The 22773-nt window shown below is 53.1% G+C and overlaps 1 protein-coding gene across 1 annotated transcript; it reads left to right on the forward strand.

Annotated features, from left to right (window-relative positions):
• The first annotated feature begins 210 nt into the window (after positions 1-210).
• Positions 211-22534, forward strand: LOC122372698 (tubby-related protein 4-like). The gene is made up of 16 exons (XM_043350213.1): positions 211-438; positions 7631-7798; positions 8959-9141; positions 11555-11662; positions 12629-12794; positions 15376-15468; positions 15887-16050; positions 16416-16640; positions 16892-17147; positions 17431-17600; positions 18344-18587; positions 18835-19831; positions 20063-20207; positions 20402-20617; positions 20952-21095; positions 21223-22534. The coding sequence occupies exons 1-15, from the start codon at positions 343-345 to the stop codon at positions 21066-21068; spliced, it is 3348 nt and encodes a 1115-aa protein (XP_043206148.1). The 5' UTR covers positions 211-342; the 3' UTR covers positions 21069-21095; positions 21223-22534.
• The last annotated feature ends 239 nt before the right edge of the window (positions 22535-22773 follow it).

Raw genomic sequence — 22773 nt, forward strand, 5'->3', positions numbered from 1 at the left:
GACATTCCGACTCACCGCCCGGATGCACCACACCAGAGTGTCGCCGCCCGGTCGGTAGGTGTCTCTGGCGCGCGCGGCGCACCGACGGCCGTCGCCGCCGACACAGCGCAGGTTAGGCGACCGGACGGCGCAGCGGCTTCGATTTTCTCGCCCATACCATTGTGGGGTGGTCGGCGGAGGAGGGCGACGGCCGGCGCCGAGGTGGGGCACACACCGGCCGTCTGCCCCTGCAGGCCAAGGTGTGTCCGCGGCCGCGCCTCGCCCGCCGCCGGCACAGCCGTGCAGTCAGATCGGCCGCCGACATCACGCGGCGTCGGTGCCAGTGACCCAGCGGTGTGGACCATGCACTTCCACCTGGAGAAGGACTGTCGCGCCGAGTCGGACTGTCCGATCCTGTCGCTCTCCTGGATGGGCCGTGTGCCCAATGAACTCATCGAGGTAGGTCTTGGTACGCCGTGTATGAGGCCGTCCTGATTATTGAATGTCTTACAATGGTCATTGAATGTTTATGTCTTATTTCGCAACAGTGTGCGCGATACTGCAATATCACATTGGTGTGCTTAATCGGATGCCTTCTCAAAACGTATCTATTTACCTGTTCGCCATTACCCTAGGCTTAAGGCATTAAAATACATTCTTTTTCAACTGTTCACTCGCCCACATTCGTTGACATCCGGTACATCTGTACGAATTTTTGTCGAGTGTAAAGCCGTTTCAATGACTACTGGTTGCTGCGAAAACGCCTGGCAAAGCTCGTAAAGTCTCTCAGTTATGGGATCCATGACACACCCGTCGCACCCTCAGCTGTTTTTTTTTATTGCTGACGACATAATAATTTATAATAATATCAGCTGAAAGTCGGCTTTCGACCACGTAGTTGAGCAAGTTATCTCAGTTTTAGTCAGCATGCGTCCGGTTGGTTCGGTTCGGTTGTTTTGTTTTAGGCTTGCCGCTAGTGGCGATTTTGGCCGATACGTTCGGCAGCCTGTTCAGTCACTGTCCCGGCCACTTACCTATATCGCTTATAAATTGCTACCGTTTCGGAAGTATTGCCAGTTGTCACGATGCGCTGGATGCATGGTGCACGTATGCCTAGTTATACCTATATTCATGTGTAAATACACGTACCTACTGTAGTATCTGGTTGCTAAAATCGGACGTCTCGTCAAAACGGATATCCCTTTAAAACGCTTGGAATTTGCCTACCTAACGCATCCCTACTAGGACATGTGCGAATCATTCAACGCGTTGAATCTCTACATTACGAGATGTGCAGCTGCTGAATGCTAATTATATCAACAATTGCTTGAGTTGTTGTGCTATGCGCCAGTATTTCATACCATTCCATGCTCGCGATATCTAACCCGATTTGCCAGCATTAATGATTCTGATTTATCATATCGAAGAGCATATCAAACGGTGGCTTGTATTACTGATGATCTAAAAAAGCCACAAGCTCATCAGCGAATCGATTTGTTATTACCGTTCAAATGCGGCGCTGTCGTCGGTCGTTGACGTCACCGCTTCAGCTTACAGCTCTTATAGCGCACTGTCCAGTAGAACGCCTGTCCTGGTAGACTGACCCGCACTGCACCCAGGCGGGCAGAGGACCGGGCGGGCGCGGCTGAGGGCCGGAGGACGGCCTCGTGATGCAACTCACAAGGCCATGAGCTCTAATAACTTGTGAAGCGGCAACTACATGCTACACGACAGTTCATAGGTACATTTCACCTCTTGGGAGCGGCAAAAACAAATACTGTTTTTGAGGCGGGATCATATTAGGTACCTGCAGGGTGTGAGGAAATTAGGTATCCGGACACCTTTCTTCCCGCTGTAATTAAAAAGCAGAAAATCTGGTACCTACTTTTCTTTTTAAATGACCATGTAGCCACCTTTCATAAGAACACAGTGACAAGACAAACGTTCTGGAGCATTCCAGCCAATGGATTCTCCAGCACACTGGCTTTGATGCGGACCAACGCCGTCTAAACCGGTGCCTGTAGTTGGGCGGTGCTTGTGGCGGGTGGCTCTTCATACACCTCCTGCTGAACAAGAGCCCACAGGTTTTCGATTGAATTGGGGTCGCAACTTTTTCCAAGTCATAAGCTGTTAGCCCAGAATGATTGGAAGTTCTATCGGCATCACTTCCCGTTCTTTTAGGCAGGGGCGCGGGAACTACTTTCCGACTGGGGGGGCACACCATAATAGAGATTAACCTAGGGTACCCCCAAATCTAGTTTTCTCACCGGTTTTAGGCCACTTATTTTTCACCCCTCGGCTTTTTCAACAAAAAAAGAAAACATTTGCAAAAAAGTGTGGTATTCCGTCTCAAAGCTGTGGGGGCACCGCCCCCACGGCCCCAGAGTTGGGGGGGCAAGCTGCCCCCACTGCCCCCCCGGCTCCCGCGCCTATGCTTTTAGGGACTCTTGGCTAGCGCGCCGCCCCGCATGAAGACAGCGTGGCTTGAATCAGGTATCAGTGTGCGTTCAGAAACGGAGCCCTCCTGTACCGTCTGGTTGAGCGCCTCCAACCATTTTGGCCAGGATGTTGCTCCGGTAGGTAGTACTTGACGTTGATGGTGGTATTCTGCGACACTTTGCCCTACTCGTATTGGAGCACCGCTAAGCAGCTGAACACAGGCCCATGTCGTCCCCTATCTCCCTGTGTGTCCAAGTGCACAGATGACGTCACACGAAGGGGCGGAGTCGGGGGCGGAGCCTGGCGCAACGGCCGCCATATTTTAATTTGTTTTATTAGAATGTATTCTATATTTTGGGTTTCAGTCAATTGTTATCGATGGTTTTATGAACGGTTAGCTGTAATATAAGTGATTTATCAAGAAAAAACACATATTCTGCTTGCAATTTCGATTTAAGTACGACCCGCGCCTAGATTCGAACGCACGATCTTTGGATTACGGCGCAAGCATCCTAACCACTACACTACCGCGGCGGCGTGGCGGCCGGCGGAAGGGAGGCTGCGGAGGCATGGGGGCTTTTTTACGCATTTTTGGAAAAACTAATGGGTTTAGTGAAAAACGCTTCTTAGATAATTCGAAGAAAAATGTCTCGGCTTCCCGATGATGCACTTAGTTTTGTGCTAGCTTCAGCAGAGTTTGTTCTACAGCGCTTCAAAAATCGCCCATTTGTATAGGACTTAAACGGGACTTCAAGACTTGCCCCCAGATGACGTCACGAGCTGACGTCACGATCAGGTAGAATCGCCGGACGACCCTACCTGGTATATAGGGCCTTGGCTGAACATGCTCCAGATCTGGATCTTACGCGGATGTTTGACGGCGGCGACGGCCAGTAAGTGCGAGCTGCTGGCCGCCCATAAATGGCCAATTTGACGGTTCAAAGAATAATACAGCTCGAACGGCTACCCGTCCTACCAGACCACCTTACCCATATATCTTCCTTCGACTGCAGTGGACGCGCTCTGGCGTGAGGCCAAAGGTGGTGAACTGGTTGTTTTCCCGTCAGTTTCGTTGTCCTTTTTTTAGTTTGAAGGGCACTAGAAACAAGTAATGTTACAAGTTAAAGGGCGGGTAGCGATGAATCATGATGTGGAACCTCTTATTATCTGACTTGGTATTTGGTAAGAATTCGAGTCAATTTGCGGATTGATTGGTACCGTTTCCTTGCCGCTATCTTGATTACTCTCCTCACCACTTTGCAAATGGCGGCTTTTGCGGTCGTGGCCGGGCTGAGTCTGCCACCCAAGTCCCAGCTTATTACGCCTCAGGGCCTCCCCTTATACCGTCATCTCACGGTCCTGAAATTCTCTCAGTCTAGAATGGCTTTACGAACATATACGACAAACCAAAAAAAAAAAAACCTGCTGTGAATAACAATGGGCAAGGATCTTCCCATGGTGGATCCACGGGCGCTGCATTTAGGGCATTTGCCCCTCCCCTAAATTGACGAAACTTTGACCGCTTCCTACTGATGCTACCGCACGATACACAGCGCACACATGCATATGAAGTTATGAACGCTTTAACCCAGCATGGGTTGCATCAAGCTATGGCTGCCCACCGATAGGAAAAGTTTCAGTGCAATCGTCCCGACAGTTGCGGATTTATTGCAAGCGGAACAATTTCGACAATACACTGACTTGCACTGACTTGGACTGGCAAGTGGCAATGCTGACACTTAACCCTATTCCTGGCGGGCTCCGCCGGGACAAGAAACTGGCGGGGGGGGGGGGGCGATTCGGCCCCCCCCTGAGATCTCGAGAACGAAGCAAGATAACGACAAGCGGTAAACGGCATCGGATACGCATGGACAAGGTCTACAATTTTTACTAAGGTCATTTTCAGGTCAGGTCAAAGATGACGTCACAGGGGTCGAAAAAGTCAAAATGGCGGCGCTAGATATGGAGAGAGTTTTTCTCGAATAACTTTCGAATTAGTCAAGATAGGAACAAACTAAGGGCATCATCGTGATCCTCTCGTCAATCCGCATCGAATGATATATATGTTGACCTCGAAAGGTCAAGGTCAAAGGTTGACCTCAGGTCACGTGACCTCGAGGTCATCATGTATATCATTCGATGCGTCTTGACGAGCTGAACACAATGAGACCATCCACGCGTCTGTATCTTGTTCCTGTACGGAGTTATTGGCCAAAAACCTTTGGTGACCTTTGATGACGTCACATGACCTCACAGCTGCCCAACAGCAAAACAGACCTCAAGGTAGTGAAGGTTGATCGTATATGAAGTCATGTATGGTATATTGGGCCATTCCGACCCGTTTTAGTGGTAAAAACAGGGAGTTGATTTTTCCCCCATTGACTTATAATGGGGAGGTCGCGAAATTGACCTGACCTTAGGTCACCGATATCAAAATTCCGAGATATACAAATTGCACATACTGGTACCCTAACTAAAGCCTGAAGAGAAGAAATTGATCGGTCAAAAACTCTAGCTCTGGCGTGATTGCAAACTTTTCTGAGGTAGGGTCGCCAAACCGCCTCTGGTGACCTGACCTGAGGTCAGATCAACTCAAAATTTTCAGACATGTTGCGTAGAAGCCTTATAGGAAAAGTCAGAAAATTTGAGCTTCCTAGCTCAACGCGTTTGGGAGAAATAACCAAAAAACCTCAGGGGGGGGCTCCTGAGGCCCCCCCCGCCAGGAATAGGGTTAAGTGAGTTGACATGAGCCGTGACATGTGCTGTGCTAGACATAGGCGGCGGAACGGGGGGGGCACCGGGGCACCGTGCCCCCCCCCTTGAATTCTGCAAGGGGGGCACCAATAGCAAGGTGCCCCCCCTTAAATTTGATGTATTAGTACCAGGGGCAGATTCGGGGAAAACTCCAAGGGGAGGGCCATGAATCGAAGTGGTGCCCCTACCTATGCCCAAAATTAAAACCTCAACGGATTTCGGCCACTTAATTTTGGTGGTGCCTATTTTCAGTTTTTTTTTATTTTCTTTATTTTTGGTTAGTCATGTGATGACTGGTGCCCCTGCTAGGCCGCTGATGCCCCTGGAAAGACTGTGGTACCTACCTACCCTGCCCCCTGACAAGCCTACGGTGGGCCCTGACATGACTTAGGTGCCCATGGGCCCTGACAGGCCCGTGGTGCCCCTGACAGGCCTGTGGTGTCCTTGCTAGGCCTGTGGTGTCCTTGGGCCTTGGCAGGTTTGTGGTGCCCCTGTTAAAACGCAGGTGCCCTTGACAGGTTTGTGGTGCTTCTGACAATCCTAAATTGCCAACGACAGGCTTGTGGTGCCCTTGACAGGCCCATGGTGCCCTTGCGAGGCCGGTGGTTCCCCTGCGAAGCCGATAGTGCCCCTGGCAGGCCTTTGGTGCCCCTGGAAGACCTGTAGTGCTTTTGCTAGGCCGATGGTGCTCCTGACAGGCCCGTGGTGCCCCTGCTAGGCCTGTGGTACCCCTGGCGGGCCTGTGCTGCCCCTGTCGGCTGTCAGGCCTGTGGTGCTCCTGGCAGGCATGTGGTGACCCCAGGCCCTAAGTCATGACCCATGTGACCTCCACCCTGGGATTCGCCACTGATTAGTACTGCCACGGAATATATAGTCTACGACACTGCGATGGCTTCTTGGTAATTTATTACATGTAGGATTAATGGAATTTATCAAACGAGAATAAGGAAGAGACAAAAACATAGGTACTTGAGGATCAGCTTAAAGTTAACCACACATAGGTACGGGCAGGGGTGTGATTTTCCTAAAATGATTGTGGGTGCCCAGCTGTAGGGGCGCCCGGCGCCAGGCCGTTTTGGGGCGCGATATATATTCTTTATGTGGGAGCCTAAATTAACACCGAATTTGATAACATTGCTAGCCGAATGGCGCTTCATGTGACGTGTCTGACTAAGCAAATACACGCTTAAAAGTGGAAACTGACCGGAAGGACGTAAAAAGCTGTAGAGGGGCGCCATCCAGTAGGAGGGGCACCAAATGTGGAGGCACCAGACGGTTACGACTTACGAGGGCGCCGTGAGACGATGAAAAGGGAAAGGGCGCCATTCTCTTAGGAGGGCGTCGAGTGATTGAAAACGCTATGTGGTCCAGGGGCGCTAAGAGGCCAGAAGGGCGCCGCACAGTCAGTAGTGCTACGTTGGTGGGGACGTGGGGGCGCCAGATGGTTACGAGGGCGCCTTGAGATCATGAAAAGGGCGCCATTCTCGTAAAAGGGTGCCGAGTGATTGAAAACGCTATATGTGGTTCAGGGGCGCTGAGAGGCCAGAAGGGCGCCGAACAGTCGAGGGATGCACGGTGAACAGAGACCCAAGGACGCGAGACGGTCAGGAGGGCGCCGTTGGACCATGAGAATGGCGCGGTGCTGTCAAAAGTGCGCCATTCTCCCAGAAGGGTGCCGAGTGATTAAAAACGCTATATTATCCATGAACGCGAGACGGTCAGGAGGACGCCGTTAGAGCATGCGAAGGGCACCGTGCTCTCGAAAGGACGCTTGCAGCCTTGTAAGACTTGTGGGTGCATTTTCATCATTGTGTGGGCATACATAATTCAGGATTGTGGGTGCATATGCCCCCACAAAGAGATATAAAATTACACCCCTGCATACGGGGGTGAACTGCCATTTTCGTTTAGTAAAAAATAAAATTAAAAAAATCATCGTGTCAGGGCTGTGACGAAAAATAAGTGGCCTAAATCCGATGAGAAAACAGGATTTGGGGGTACCCTAGGTTTGGCTCCTTGAGCCATGGTGCCCCCCCTTGTCTCAAATCGTTCCGCCGCCTATGGTGCTAGATGCATAAAAAGAAGTCAATATCGATGAAGAATAGATGGGATTACCCAACGGAGTCGACCGCTTGACAAACGGACTTGCACGGTTGCGGACATGTCTTTCGGAAGCGTGTAAGCCGGGCCGGGCTGTTCATGGTTACTAATATTTTTTTTTTCTGTTAAATTAAAGAGTTGTTCGCACTTCACGCTGTAAATTTACAATGTTTCTAGCGTGTGATACCTACTGCAAATGTAACAAAAAGTTCGGGGTATATCCGAACATACAATATTTCCAAAATAATTTGCAGCGGAGAGCGGGATACATTCGTTCTAACTATTCCCGGTTGTTCTGTCCTTCGCAGCAGGATGCTGCATGCGTTCCCTCACACCCTGTTTGTTCTGCCTTTTTCAGCAGGAGGGCAGCTGGCGTCTGAACCGGTCCAGCTACTACCAGGAGGGCTGGCTAGCCACGGGCAACGCGCGCGCCATCGCCGGCGTCACCTTCACCTCCTCGCACAGCCGCAAACACACCGACCTGCCCGTGCGGACCAACTACAATCTGCGCGGCCACCGCAGTCAGGTGAGAGCGGGGGGGAGGGGAAGGGGGCAAACACCACTGTCAGATCAGAGCTGGGGGGGGGGGCACCACTGTCAGGTCATAGCTGGGGGGGGGGGGCACCACTGTCAGGTCAGAGCTGGGGGAGGGGGCAACGCAGTAGGGCGGGAGGGCGACTACTGCCGTCAGTTTTCAGGCCCGCGAGGGAAGGGCGGCCACTGCATTCAGGTCAGAGCATGAAGGGCGGTCACCGTAGTCAGGTTAGAGTAAAGGGGCGGGCGGCACAGACACGTTAAAACGGTAAAGGGGACGGTCTCAACAGCCGTTTGTATGGGGTGATTCGTCCATGATTTGATTCATAGCATTGTTAATTAATATTCAGTGCTCAAAAGTGCCGTCAGATTTATGCATGTTCAATGGGCCAGACAATGGATGCAATCTTTTGCGACAGAAAATTGTCGCGTTTTTTTTGTCCACTGGGTGCATTATTGTAATTTGTAATGTAAGTATGCTGTTTACGGACTACGGATATGATGCGGCACTTTACTCTGACCCTTTGTAGATAAACTACCTCACAAACTACCAAGTGTCTGCATGTTCTGGCTGGAGGCGATAAACAGTAGGTACAACTCATAGGCCCCATAAATTTGCACGGAGAATCTACGTTGTACCATTTGGGCGGAGAAAACACCAAGGAGCAAACGCTCTTACTAAATGTTCCTGCATATATTACTTAAATGCTAGTCAAAAATCAATTTTTTACGGTATTTAAGGAAGTCAGATCATATGGAATTATGTACCTAACTATTCTGTCAACAAGAAAGCTCGTTGACATGCCACATGATGTCAGTCGGCAGCCCACATAGGCTGATATCATCGAGATATGTGCATTAAGATCATATGAAGGCACGAACAATCACATGAACACAACAATCACCATCCACACATGCCCGCTGGGAATCAGCGCTGGAGTCGCCGTACCCCGACAGTGACATTGAGCGCACCGCAAATAATAGCCGGCCCGCGGTGCGTCGGCGACCTCAGCGGCAGCAGATCCGCCATTCCGGCGATTGTCGCAGCGATAATGGAGCCGGTCGGCTGGCCGTCGGGCCTGTCTGGGTCGGATTACGGCGCGCTGTCTACCTCCCCGGCCGCCACTGACCGGCAGCCGGCCACTCCCGCAGATCGTGCTGGTCCGCTGGAACGAGCCCTACCAGAAGCTGGCCACCTGCGACAGCTCAGGCATCATCTTCGTCTGGATCAAGTACGAGGGCCGCTGGAGCATCGAGCTCATCAACGACCGCAGCACACCGGTCACACACTTCTCCTGGTCGCACGACGGACGGATGGCTCTCATCTGCTACCAGGTAAGCATATGTTCAACGGCGAGATCAGCTACATACCGGGTGAAGCATTTTCACTGGCGACATCGGCTATATATACCAGGTGAACGACCTGCACTGGTACGCTACATTAAAACACGGACCTTAACAGCCGTCGACACACGCCATGGCTAATGGCCAGTGCCACATACCAATCGCCTACCGTGCGGCGATCGCGAGACGCGATGTAGCGAGACGACGTATAACCGACGTATAATTGTAAATTTATCCTTTTTCATCGATTGAAGGTATCGAAGTGCGTGTCAAAACGACAACACAAAGTAGATGATCCAAATACTTAATGCCATATCATTTCTCTTTTTGCCCAGCAATGGAAATGGTCGGCTGCGTTTGGGTACGTCTGGACTCTTGTATCGGTTTGTGGGACATCAACGATGTTTCAACCGTGGCGTGATGTCTCACCATTTCCATCCCATAGAGACGGGTTTTATTTATGTCCGGCGAACATACTGTGAGCATGGCGCCGTCAAGCATGAGAGATGCATTTCTCATCCATGGCGGTAGAACATCCAATTTGGGAAAAATTGTGACGGCATAGCGTCGGTCATGCATTTTATTGCCTTCATGCGCTTCGGTTGTGACAATTTCAAATCATAAACCTTACGGATGGCCCCACGGAAACTGCATCTGAAATAACCCGTGAACCCCGCGAAGGACGTTAAATGCTAGCGCTCTCTGTTAATGTCTTTGAAGCAGTAGTTAGGATGAGTGTTAAACTTAGCTTAAATAAATTTTCAATAATATTCATATCTCCTGTGACCACTCCAGACGAATGAACTAGGCTGTACGGGGTATAACGTAATTTATCTAATTATATCTGTTGGGTTCCATGGGAGAAGAAACCGAAGTTTCCCATCACACACCATGGCTTTATAAACACTCAAAGCCGTGATCTATGTAAAGGTCCTCAAAGTCGGGCAGTGTTGAGTGGCGACAGGTTTGCGTCATTGTAATTCCGCCGTGTCTCCCACTCTCTCTCTCCCTCCCTCTCTCTCTCTCTCTCTCTCTCTCTCTCTCTCTCTCTCTCTCTCTCTCTCCCGTGAGTGAGTTGTCACTCCGCCTGCCGTTACCTGGCTGTGCCCGGGACGCTCTGCCATAGATTATCGACAATCCATACACCGGAGACCCGGCACACGGCTCGGGTAATGAAGTGTCCGCTCTGCGCTGTCACTCTAAGCCACACGACTCTGTTTGGGTCCCACGCTGCGGTGGGAACCAGGACCGAGATGGCTCCTCTCCGAACTAGACGGGCCGAGACTTAGGACCGTCTTCAGGTAGACTAGGCATATGGACTATGGCGATGATTGATAATCGCCATAGTCGGCGTCCACCTGGCACGCACATTGCGCTACTTGGGCAAAACTGAGCCCATGACACGAAAATGAGTCTAGCTTTCATTCGCCTAAGCCGAGTACCGACACCTACCAATAAAGACCACCACCGATGTCATTAAATTTAGCACCAGGTCCAGGCATGCACGGTTTCAGACACGCTACTAAAGCTATTCAGAGGGATTGCGGTTCGAGTCGTTGATAGTGGTAGCACCCTCGCGAGTTTCAGCCTGTTCATAACATCCCATTTCGAGTCGATCCGATTGGTGGTGAGCAATGCTGAAACTCTTGCCGTAGGCGTATTGGTCCGGAGCAGCGGGTCACACCAGTTCTGGGGAAGCACGGATACCTATGTCTGCATATGTGCTATATTCGACAACAGTCTGCTGCGTTTCGGCTTCCCGGCGATGCGCCACAAGTCTCAGGCAGAGATCCGGGAATCTGAGATGAAAGCTGCCCACACATCTCGGAAGACCAGGGTGCCAGCTTTCGGCCGAAGCCAAAACGCATGTCCCTGCATGGCCGCGGCGGGTAGTTTCTCGGGAATAGAGATTACACGGGTGCCAGGCATGACCTAATGAAAGGACGACCGAAGACGTCAGATAGGGTCTTCATTGATGGAAGGAGAGACTCTGGAAGAAACGTGAGGTCTGTGATCCCTGCTGCGGAGTCCACCTCGGGCTGTAGGACCGCCGTACCAATGCATATTGTATGAGACGGTCTGGAGACTGTCTCTTTTGACGATGTTGAGTGTGACGGGTGTGCTACACAACAGACAGAACACAGACATGTGTATGCATATCACAGCCAAAGCCAGCCGTGGGCTGTGTTTCCAGGGACTGCTGTGCCATGATAGGAACAAGACGGTTCGTTCCAAGCCCGTGTCCGTTCCGTGTCCGTTCTGTGTCCGGTCCGGTCCGTGTCCCTTCCGTGCTCGTCTCGCGTCCGTTCCGTGCCCATTCCGTGTCCGTTCCTTGTCTGTTCGGTATCCATTCTGTGTACGTTCCATGTCCGTTCCCCTCTATCACTGTGTCGGCTGTCCGCAGGACGGGTTTGTCCTGGTGGGCTCTGTCGCTGGCCAGCGGTACTGGTCGTCCAACCTGAGACTGAGCAGCAACATCGTCTGTGGCACCTGGACACCAGACGACCAGCAGGTGAGAGTACTGGACACCAGACGACCAGCAGGTGAGAGTACTGGACACCAGACGACCAGCAGGTGAGAGTACGGGACACCAGACGACCAGCAGGTGAGAGCACTGGACACCAGACGACCAGCAGGTGAGAGTACGGGACACCAGACGACCAGCAGGTGAGAGTACGGGACACCAGACGACCAGCAGGTGAGAGTACGGGACACCAGACCACCAGCAGGTGAGAGTGATGGACAACAGACGACCAGCAGGTGAGAGTACTGGACACCAGACGACCAGCAGGTGAGAGTACGGGACACCAGACGACCAGCAGGTGAGAGTACGGGACACCAGACCACCAGCAGGTGAGAGTGATGGACAACAGACAGCCAGCAGGTGAGAGTACGGGACACCAGACGACCAGCAGGTGAGAGTACGGGAACACCAGACGACCAGCAGGTGAGAGTACGGGAACACCAGACGACCAGCAGGTGAGAGTACTGGACACCAAACGACCAGCAGGTGAGAGTACTGGACACCAGACGACCAGCAGGTGAGAGTACTGGACACCAGACGACCAGCAGGTGAGAGTACTAGACACCAGACGACCAGCAGGTGAGAGTACTGGACACCAGACGACCAGCAGGTGAGAGTACTGGACACCAGACGACCAGCAGGTGAGAGTACTGGGGACACCAGACCACCAGCAGGTGAGAGTACTGGGGACACACCGAGTCCAGCAAGTGAGATGACACGGTGACACATAACGGACCAGGAAGTGATAACAATTTCTGGTATAATTGTTCTAAATGCTACACGTTTGATGCAGCCACAATTCCCCTGCTAGCACTTAATACTGATTGAATTCTCTTGTCTCATGAGTTCTAAAATCAGCGCAAAATGGTCGTTTGCCGTGGTAAGTCTCCTATGTCTCTCGCAGTGTCTAGTCACCACTCGGACGAACTGAGAGCCTGTTTGCGCCGCCGGCAGGTGTTTTTCGGCTCGCTGACCGGCCAGCTGGTGGTAATGGACGTGCACGGCGCCATGGTCTCCAACGTCACGCTCCTGGAAGGCGTGCCCGTTCTCGAGATGAGCTGGAACTGCGAGAAATTCAAAATGGAGGAGCGAGACGACACCACGGCCGGCTCCGGAAAACGTAAGGATGTCTCCAGAGGAAAGATTTTCATACAAACGCTGCGATAGATTATACATTGCTTTTTGATACGATTTGAATTGTTCATTAGTAGCTCTTTTGATGTCCTTTATCTCCGGATAACTTGTTTATTTTTGTTTTTAACTGTGATAAAAATGCATCGTGACATTCAACACAGCGGCACGCCACCGAGAATACAATCGCTCAACGACTTACGGACGATTGCCTCTCAATGCGAAGTATCCGGAATATGTTATGAGAGCTTCCTGCGAGGGAGGCCGCGTCTGAATTTCATTAAATTACCTACCGCATAGAAATTAGTTGCGTATATGGATGCCTGCCTGTATGCGTGTGGAACCGTGTGGCATCCACGGCGGCGAGTCGGTCTCTGACTCTTTCCTGCTACAATCCTGGCCTCCCGTCTCGGAGGAGGGGCGCCGGGAGCGGGGCTGTGCGTGCGCGGCCCGCCACGGAGCCAGGGCGATGCATCACTGTCGACGGCGGGCAGTAGCCAGCGGCGGGCGTCCAGCGCCGACCGCCGGCGGCGATCGATCGCCGCCGCCCCGACTCCCGGCGGCAAGACGCCGAGCGCAAGCGCGCGAGAAGTGCGAACGAGGATTACCTGCGGCCCGCGGCGGCTAGTTCTTGGCTTATTGGCCGTACTACGCCGGCGGCCAGCGGCGGCGCCAGGAAGCGATTGGGGCAGGGGCGGCACCAGGGAAATGATTGGGTCACGCGACGAGCTAAGATTGGGACCAGAGTGACATTAGAGAAATGATAAGACGGCGTTGGATGAGAGATGGGATCGTGAACGTCAGAGGAATGGTAGGAAAATAGGGGAAAGTTATGGAGCAGATGGAGCCGGGGTAGCTGAGGCAGCATCAGGGAAATGGTGGAGATGGAGGGTGTCCTATACGATATCTGGGGTCGGCGAGCGTCTCCAGAACTGGCTCAGAGGACGGGAAGCTGCTCCAGAACTGGCTCAGAGGACGGGGAGCTGCTCCAGCGTCGGCTGGGGACCGAAACCACGCCGGGGACTCGTAAATGGGAGTGTCCGGCATATTGGGTGGCTGAGAGATAAAGGGCGCTATGCTGGCCGGCGAAGAGATAAAGGCGGCTATATCGAGCATTTCGGGGACGGTGGCGACGTAATAAACGGTTTAGATTAAAGCGGAGCCGGACATGCAGCCAGGGGAATCCCAGCATGCTTTTCTAACTTCCAAGTACCATGTTTCATACGTCTGGTTTAGAAGAAATATAGCGTTTTCTTGAGTATTCCTGCATTCCTGACTCGTACGATCGACACGGATGCTAAGCAGCTAAGACATACCAAGTAGCATTAAATTTCTTTTCTTCAGTGACGTAAATTTTATGTCATCCTTATTTAAAAAAATGTCCTTATGGGGCGGCAAGGTACGGAAATAGGGCTAAATCTTGTTATGTGAATAGTTATAAACCTAGTAGTAGGTAGGCAAACCTCTGACGTCAAACGACAAAGACAAGGAACACCGACGTCACGATACGAAATTAATTAGGAATGTTGAACAAGATTTTCCAATGCTTGCGTTTGATTGTTAAAACAATCAGGGGTTGACGTTTATAATGAAAAAGAGTATCTACCTGCGTGCTTTTGATTTGTATTACCAATCTCACTTAGACGATGCAGTTCACGTGACGTTCACTCAAATCCTACGCACCAGGTACGCATCATCACATATGCCCGTTCTCAGGTGTATGTCGGCGCGCGCGTTTATGTGTGTGCTGGAGGGGGATGTGTGTGTGTGGGGGGAGGGGGGCCTGCACCGTGCCAGCGGCTAATGCGCCGCTGACCGGTCGCTGGTAATGGCTGTTTGCTCAGCACCGGCCCTCCGCAGCCTCCCCTCTCCTCCCCGCCTGCAGTCAGACCGGAGCGACCCCCATGGTCCGGCTCATTAACCTCCCCCACCCCGGCACCGGGAGGGGGGGGGGCGCACTGCGTCCGAGCGACTGGACAGCACAGGGCAGTGCGCCGGCCTCTATAAAAAGCCACAGCGTCAGGGCCTAATCAAATTACCTTCCGTGCCGCGTGGGCTCGAATCAGAGTCACAGATTGCCTGAAGAGTATCGCTATCACACACAGCGAGATTGTGTAAGTCAATCAGCCTCGGATTACTTTTGGGGAGTGTCATTACTCTTATTCTGTAATCTTCATTTGCGCCAGCCAGGGTTGTAAGCAAGGCTGACACATCTACGGATTGTATGTTGCGGCACGACGCATCTGCATGGTAGATATATGCACTCATGTTATTCTATTTTGCAGATAATTCTTAGCATCAGAAAACTGAGTCATGGATGAATCAGTTCATGACTCACTTAAGCCCACAGAACCCCGGCCCCACATTCGATTCATATCGACACGGGGGCTTTAGTGTGCATCCACATTTTGAATAGTACCACGGACAGTTGACGTTTAACATTTGGCTGCAAATATTTCGCACTGTGGGGATGTGTGAAATGAAATGAGCGATGTTATATTTGCCTACAAACGTGCACTTAAGTCAGTACCTCTGCGACTACCAATGCCAACCAAGCCGTTCGTTCTCAGGGAGGCAGCTGGTGCTAGCAGTCAGTTTCGAGAACGGTCTGATCCACCTGATGAACAGCTATGACGACGTCCTTCCGGTGGTGGTTCGAACGGGTGAGTTAAAACGGCTCTTCAGCATTCTCACACAGGTCTACAGAAAACAAACTATTTGCGACTGTGTCAGAAATAAATGTTTCAGCATGCATGCACTTCAGTGAGGTCCATAGAGTGTTCAATTTTTGATGAGGGTCTTATCGCATCTTGCCTTAAAGTTATACCATTAAAACGGAGCAATGATATTCCCAGAACCTCCTGCTTTGGCTATAAGACCAATAGAACTAATCCATACATCAGCCCAGAGTGCTACTGAGCTAACCACTGCAGAAGGTAAGACCCCAGCTCGAGCCGCATAGCACCAACGCTCCATTTAGAGCCAAATCCGGCGGCGGCGCCCAACATTTCACGTTGTTAGGCGGGTTTGAGGCGGTCCTTACATAACGCGTCTATATCCGTCTGTCGCTTTGGCCTGCAGGTCTGCTGGGTATCAAGATGGAGTGGTGTAACAGCGGGGAGCTGCTGGCCGTGGCGGGCCAGCGGCTGGACGGTGACAGCACGCCTGGCGTGTTCACCAACCTGGTGCACTTCTACACCAGCCAGGGCGAGCGGCGCTACATCAGCCGACTGCCCTGCCGCACGGTATGTGCCCGGTGGTGCAGTTTTTGCCGTAGGATAATTGCACGGTGGTATAAGACACGATTCTGTCAGGTTGTCGTAGATCGGTGTCCGGTGACGGTCACAGTACAACGAGTAACGCCCTTTGTTACTGGTGAGGTCTAAGCACCAGGGTACTACCCGGGCAGTTGGGGATTTTATTACCAAGTAAAGTCCAAATGCTCTTTTATAGCATCCACTGAGGACATTACCGTCAACTCATCTGTGATCTGATGCTAAAACTGTTAGAGCATCTGTCGTGCATACACCTAACGCCGCGCCTTGACCCGACGCCTGTCCCCGACAGGGCCCCTGACCTGACCTGACCTGACCTGGCCCCTGCCCCGCAGTGTGGGGTGACGGCGCTGACCTGGGGCCACAACGGGCGGCGGCTGTTCATCGCCACCGGCGCCATGGTGCACGTGGCGTGGATCGGCCGGCGCGTGGCGCCGCTCCAGCTGCTCTGTCGCCTGAGCATCAAGGACGCACTGGCGACGGAGGAGGCCACGGCGCTGCTGCCGCTGCCGCGCCGCGTCAAACTGCAGCTGGCCGGCCTGTTCAGCCCCACACTCAGGGTAGGTGTGGGTTGTGGAGCGGGCAATTCAGACCGCGAGGGTAGGTGGGAGGTGGGGTCACCAGCCCCACACTTGCGCTGAGACGGGGAGCTGGCTCAGTTTTAACACAGATTGGTAAGTCCCAATGAGGGTAGGTGGTGGGGGTGGGGTCACCACCCCAGGTACGAGTACTTGGGACTGGGAGGCGGCGTCACCAGCCTGTCAGAAAAAGACACCACTGTGATCAATAACAACGATTCCGTCCTCGGCAGTCCCACATCCCGGACACGGGCTGCCTGCGTCAGTTCATCGCCCAGCCACCAGACGGCAGCACCCGTCTGCACTGCACCATGATTCGCAACGAGGACGACTTTGTCACCTCCAGCGCCATGTACACGCTCTATCTGGAGCACTTTGGCGGCCTCATACCGCTGCTCAAGGGCAAACGCACCAGCAAAATCCGTCCAGAGTTCATCATCTTCGACCCGTCGGTCAGCGGCGACGCCGAGCCGCGACCGATTCTCACAGGTAAGGACCGGCACCCACAGGTGAGCAGCTTTGGTCGGCTAGAGATCAAAGCACACACAAATATGAATGGATGCTAGCAAATTTGGTCTGCCTCCATGGCTTAGCAACTCCTAAAAATTGTCTGCAGCTTAGCAACATAAAAAATGAGGGAAACTCAGGCATTGCAAAATCAGACGAACGCCGCACAACTGCTATTTACTATTTGTCGCAGCACGAGGTGCCTTCGCGCTGAGCTGAACTGACCCAACAATCAATAAGCAGCCCCTCACGCCTGTGTTCCCAGTGGCGCCGCAGCGGGAGGCGACCGCAGCGCCGCCTAGCGACAGCTCGGACACGGAGGAGGAGCGGTGCCACACGCCGCGCACAGCCCGACGGCGCTGGCGTCGCAGGGCCGAGCGGGAGACCGCCGGCGAAGACGAGCCGGCCGCCGAGCCGCCGGAGCTCCGCTACCAGGTAACCGGCGCGGATGGGAGACGTGCGAGGACAGATGTATTTGAGTGGTCCTGGGTATATGCTGCATTAAAAATTAAACGGCAAACCAGCCTATTCCTAACAGATGAATTTAAGATTTTGATAGATTTTTTAGCAAACAATAGGCTAGGGTGAATATACTTGCCTTGACACTATCCCTCCAGTTCTCCTTTAAATCTCTCAACCATTGTTTCTGGCAAATTGTGGTCGTGCTGGGCGCTGGCGCATCAAGTCCGGGCGGTTCCCCGGACGTTCTCGCGCCTCCCGCTAGATGGCAGTGGAGAGAGACGCCTGAATGATGCTGTACCGCAATACTCAAAAGTATCGCGGCGCAGCATAACTAGCCGAGCGCCATGCCGGCGTGCGTGGCGGGGAGAGTCGGAGCGCTACCGAATGTTCCACTCTCGCCAATGTAATGGTATTTTCGCCGGTTGAAATGATAAGCGTTGGAAGAAGCTTGGATAACGGCAGCACACCGATGATAGAGCATGTCCACAACCATATACCGATAACGGCAGTCGGTAACTACTCTGATCGGTAATGGGTACACAGCTAATCATTGACATGCATCTCAAGCTTCGTAAGTTTTAAATGATTCTTGGTGTAATTTAAGTAGGCTTTTGGCTCGGAAATATTGACGTTCTTTTTTTTAATCTGTTTCCACAGAGGTGCGTAAATTTAATTCCTCTAGCCGGATGTCATTTAACTTATATTCCCATCGGCAGCCCGGCTCGGCCACGCTGGCGCAGGTCACCTCTAACATCTGGGGCACCAAGTTCCGCGTGCTGGGAGTGGCGCCGAACGTCGCGCCCGACCTGGGCCAGATCAGCTACAAGACGTCGCTGCTGCACCTGCAGCCGCGTCAGATGACGCTGGTGATGACGGAGCTGAGCCGGCGCCGATGTGCCGCCGGCTCCTCCGCCGGCCTTCCCGGCACGCGGCGCGGCAGCCGGGACGACGATAGAGACGGTGAGAAAATATGAGAAATCACAATTCTGAGGTGTTCTGGTATTCGCTTGTAATTAACAATTTCGACAACTTGTTAAGGATGCTGGATGACAACTGAGGCCCGGAGTTCGCATTTGTGCTTTATTTACATTTCATCTCCACTTCAGACGCTTTCCAGTTAATTAATTCAACGCCCTTTTAGGTTGCATAACATTTGGATGTCATAAGGAGCGCTTCACTGACATATTCAATACTCCGCTGTCCACAGAGCGTTTTCGCCACCGTCCCAGTCAGGCGAGTGTGGGCGGCTCGGAGGCCGGCGCGCGACCCTGTCGGACAGGCGTGTCGCTCTCCCTGTCACGGCCGGCCGCCGCCGAGTCGCCGCCGCCACCTCCCCCCAGCCGGGACCGGGGCAGGGCGCCCGTCATCGCCGCCGACACAGACGATGAGGCGGCGGCGGCGCCCGAGCTCGACCACCTCCGCGAGTCGCTGCTGCGTATGAAACACGAGATGGACGCCAAAATGCGGCCCGAGCCGCCGCCCGACCCCGTGTCGAGCAAGGTGCGCGTCCTGAACGGCCTGAACGCGCTGGCCAGCCCGCGGCGCGCAGCCCGCTCACAGAGCGTCAACCGCGCCGACCGGGCGCGCTGCCACGTGGTCAGTCACGGTCGGACGGGGGACGCCGCCGCTGGGGGCGACCTGGCTGGACGTCGAACGTCCTCAGCACCGGCGGGCGAGCCGGCGCTGGGCGGAGCCGTGCCACCGACCTCTCGCCCTGAGCCGACCCCCGCAGCCGGCGGCGGCTCCCAGATGGAGGCGATCAAGTTCATCGACGATGACGGCGAGGACGAGCGGCCGGTGGCGCCGCGGATCCCACCCAACCGCAGCCAGAGTCTCAACTTCATCAGCGGCCACGGCGTGACGCTCGACATGGTGGCCGAGACGGCCAGCGCGCCGCGCTCGCGGGTCGTACTCATCCCGCGGCCCAGCCGCCGGCTGAAGCGCGTCAAGAGTCACAGTCTGGGCGCGGCACCGTCCGGCCGGCTGGGTGACTGGCTGACTGACAGTGGCGCCGTCAGACAGAAGAAGCAGCCGCCGCCGACCGGAACTCCGGCCGGCGCCGGGCGCGCGGCCGTGCTGCACGCCGAGGCGGCTGTTCGCGCCAAGCTGAGAGTTCCGGAGGAGCTGCGCGGATGCCACAGCAGCCCAGTGACGCCCGTGGCACGGCGCAAAGAGAGGAAAGCCACCGGCACACCGCCCATCAGGTAGGCTGGCTCAGCGACGGGGGACGAGCGATGTGATTAGTCCGGGGCAAACAAATTGTCTCAGGAGTGCATCTTTAATGGTAATATGAAATATAATAAAGCAGTCGCCGGCTGCTGCCTTTGCTCGTCCGCCGTGCCTGTCTTATTTTCTGTCTGTATAACTCTACGAGAGAGAGGTGGTGACTGCCGTCCGTCTGTCTCCGCACCTAATCAATGTGTTCCCTTTATCAGCCGGCGACTGCTGAGCTCCCCTCTGCTCTGCCGTCGCCGTATGCCGAGCTCAACTGAATCATCGGAAGACGAGTCGGCTGAGGTCACCAGGTCACAACCCTTCACCAGCCTCGAGTCACTCCAGAGGAGCCAGGTCAGAAACAAGGTAAGATCTAGGTACATAAACACAACAATTCAATTTCATGAGTCTGTGTTCTTTTGGGTACTTGAGGTACAGTCGTGACACAGATAATAAACGGTGCCGTGCACAAGTGATAGGCATCATGATTTACGTGCTTAGTCTCGTTCCAATATGATTTTTTTTTATGTACTGAACCTTCCTCATTCACCGCCCGGCAGCTCCGTCGCGGTATCCGAGACTCGTCCCAGGCGCCGGAGGGGGCGGCGGCGCCGTCCCCGCCGACCCAGCGCCGCCAGCCGCCCTGCCGCCAGCTCATCATGCACAACATCGCGCCGCTCTGGAACGAGTCCAGCCAGGTGTACCAGCTCGACTTTGGCGGCCGGGTCACCCAGGAGTCGGCCAAAAACTTTCAGATCCAGTACTGCGGCGACCAGGTCAGCGGCGGATTCACTGCGCCGACTTATCGCTTAGTTGTCACTTTTCTGTCTTGTCTTAGGTGTGCTCTTTTTATTTAAAAAATAATCGCTCGAATCAAACACATGCTTGGTTATCTCCTTATGACAACCGTGCATTGCATCGATTTTGTCATGTGTCGCTTTGAAAATAATTGATATGCTTAGTGATTACCATACTGGCACTCATAATTCACTTCATGGTTTTATCAGAATATCGATGCTTTGCTACCGATTAAGATTATATGCATAAAATAATCCCAGTAACGACCTTTGTTTGTTCCCGCTCTTCTCTGGGCTGACCCGTCTCCCACAGGTGATGCAGTTTGGCCGCATCGACGGCAACGCTTACACGCTGGACTTCCAGTACCCATTCTCGGCTGTTCAGGCCTTTGCCGTGGCTCTGGCCAACGTCACGCAACGCTTCAAGTGACACCTACCCATCGCCCCGACTCCTGAGGTTCGTTTAGCTGGAGTGAACTGCGCTTATTTTTTTTTCATATTCTCACATTCTCAGTCGTTTGTTTAACGTGACGTCATAATGGTGAAGTTGGCATTCATCAGTTGCTGTCGTCCTTTCCCTCCAGGTGCTGTCTGAAATGGAACCAATGGTGCTGGAGAGCTGGTGAGCGCCCCGCAGCGGACCTGGGGTCACCAGCAGAGGCCGGGTCAGGTCGGGCCGGCGCAGCGGTACACTATGTGTCACTCTCTCTCACACGGTGTCATGTCTCTGCCAGCCACGGTTCGCGGCCGCGCGGCGGTGTCTGTTCAGTGTCAGCGGCCAGCCAGCCGCCAATGTCGTGTTCAGACCGTGTTTACGTAGCTAACCGCGTTAGACCGCGAGCGAATACCAAACACTGTGATTGGCGGACAATCATTATAAGTCGCGTGCGATGCTTGGTTGAATGTCGCATGTCGTGTACGGTCAGATCTCGGCGCCAGGCGTCCCTTGTCATAATCTGTTGGTCAAATGAGCGCCATAAGCCCATGTTCTGAGGTCACAGTAGGTGTCGGCTGCGCTGATTGGTCAGGGTTGTGTGACGGCTACGCTGATTGGTCGAGAAGTGTGCCGTCTGCGCTGATTGGCTGGCGTGGTGTATCGGCTGCACTGATTGGTCGGGGTCGCGTGTCGGCTGCGCTGATTGGTCGGGGTCGTGCGCCGGCCGCGCTGATTGGTTTCTGTGTGCCGTCGCGCCGCTGCGTGTGTTGTATCCGTGCCAGAGCAGCTCTGTTGAGCCACGCAGCACGCCATCGGTCACGTCACGCCTCGCGCCTCTCCTCAGCACGACCTGTCCATAATGCTCCATTCCATATATATTGCTGAACTATACTCATCATCAGCCATCAAAGGCCACGCTTTACGTAGGTGAAGTCACGCTGTATTCATTTTATAGAACGTTCACATCAATCGTAGGTACTCGTAATGCCGTTTCAGATAGCATATAAGGTGATCTCAGTTTACCAGAAAACGTTGTTGTAACTAGCTGGAGTTCGTTACACTATGTGTTAATCGACACATTTCAGGCAAATGAGATCTGTTCATATTTAAAACAATGACAAAACAGTAAGGAAGCTTTAAAATAACAAGCCGTAGGATAGCTTTTAAGCTTGGGTAAACAGCGTTTTCTTTCAACATTCCCAACCCTCGCTGTGATACATGTATTTACCTTGCTCAGAGATTATTTATATTCCTTTGTTTATTTCCTTCATTTTGAAGAGAAAAAGTTCCTGCGAGACGAAAGCGATAGAATCGTCATTATTGCTTACTTTCTTAGCGTTATTATTATCACTGTTTCCGGTTCAAAGGTTAAGTTTGTAATATAATAGAACGTCTCAAATGTGCAATACTTCTTGTGCAATTTGTACGACATGTATGAATAACAATTGCCTAGCCCTAAACCATGTTTGGTTGGTGCTGGAGCCAGCGAGCTGGGGAGGGGGAAACGCTTCCACTAAACGCTGGATGTAAGGGCGCTTACCGTTTTGACGGTTGGTAGTTGACTATTGTCCGCGCCCAACGCCACCTACGTCGAGTACAGAGATGCGTTGGAGATATAGAGGTCAGCACCTGCTAGGGTTTGTGATTGATGACGAGAATAGATGGGCGTGGTCGCGTATTTTTAGTTAGAATATCTATG

The sequence above is a fragment of the Amphibalanus amphitrite genome, unplaced genomic scaffold (assembly GCF_019059575.1).
Source record: "Amphibalanus amphitrite isolate SeventyFive unplaced genomic scaffold, NRLGWU_Aamphi_draft 001388F_arrow, whole genome shotgun sequence".
NCBI lineage: Eukaryota > Metazoa > Arthropoda > Thecostraca > Balanomorpha > Balanidae > Amphibalanus > Amphibalanus amphitrite.

Bases quoted from the DNA above. Each gene is read 5' to 3' on its own strand.
- LOC122372698 (XM_043350213.1), top strand. From the start codon at position 343: ATGCACTTCCACCTGGAGAAGGACTGTCGCGCCGAGTCGGACTGTCCG. The intron at 12,795-15,375 runs GTAAGGATGTCT...GTTCGTTCTCAG, and splicing joins CACGGCCGGCTCCGGAAAAC to GGAGGCAGCTGGTGCTAGCA. The intron at 19,832-20,062 runs GTAGGCTGGCTC...TCCCTTTATCAG, and splicing joins ACCGGCACACCGCCCATCAG to CCGGCGACTGCTGAGCTCCC.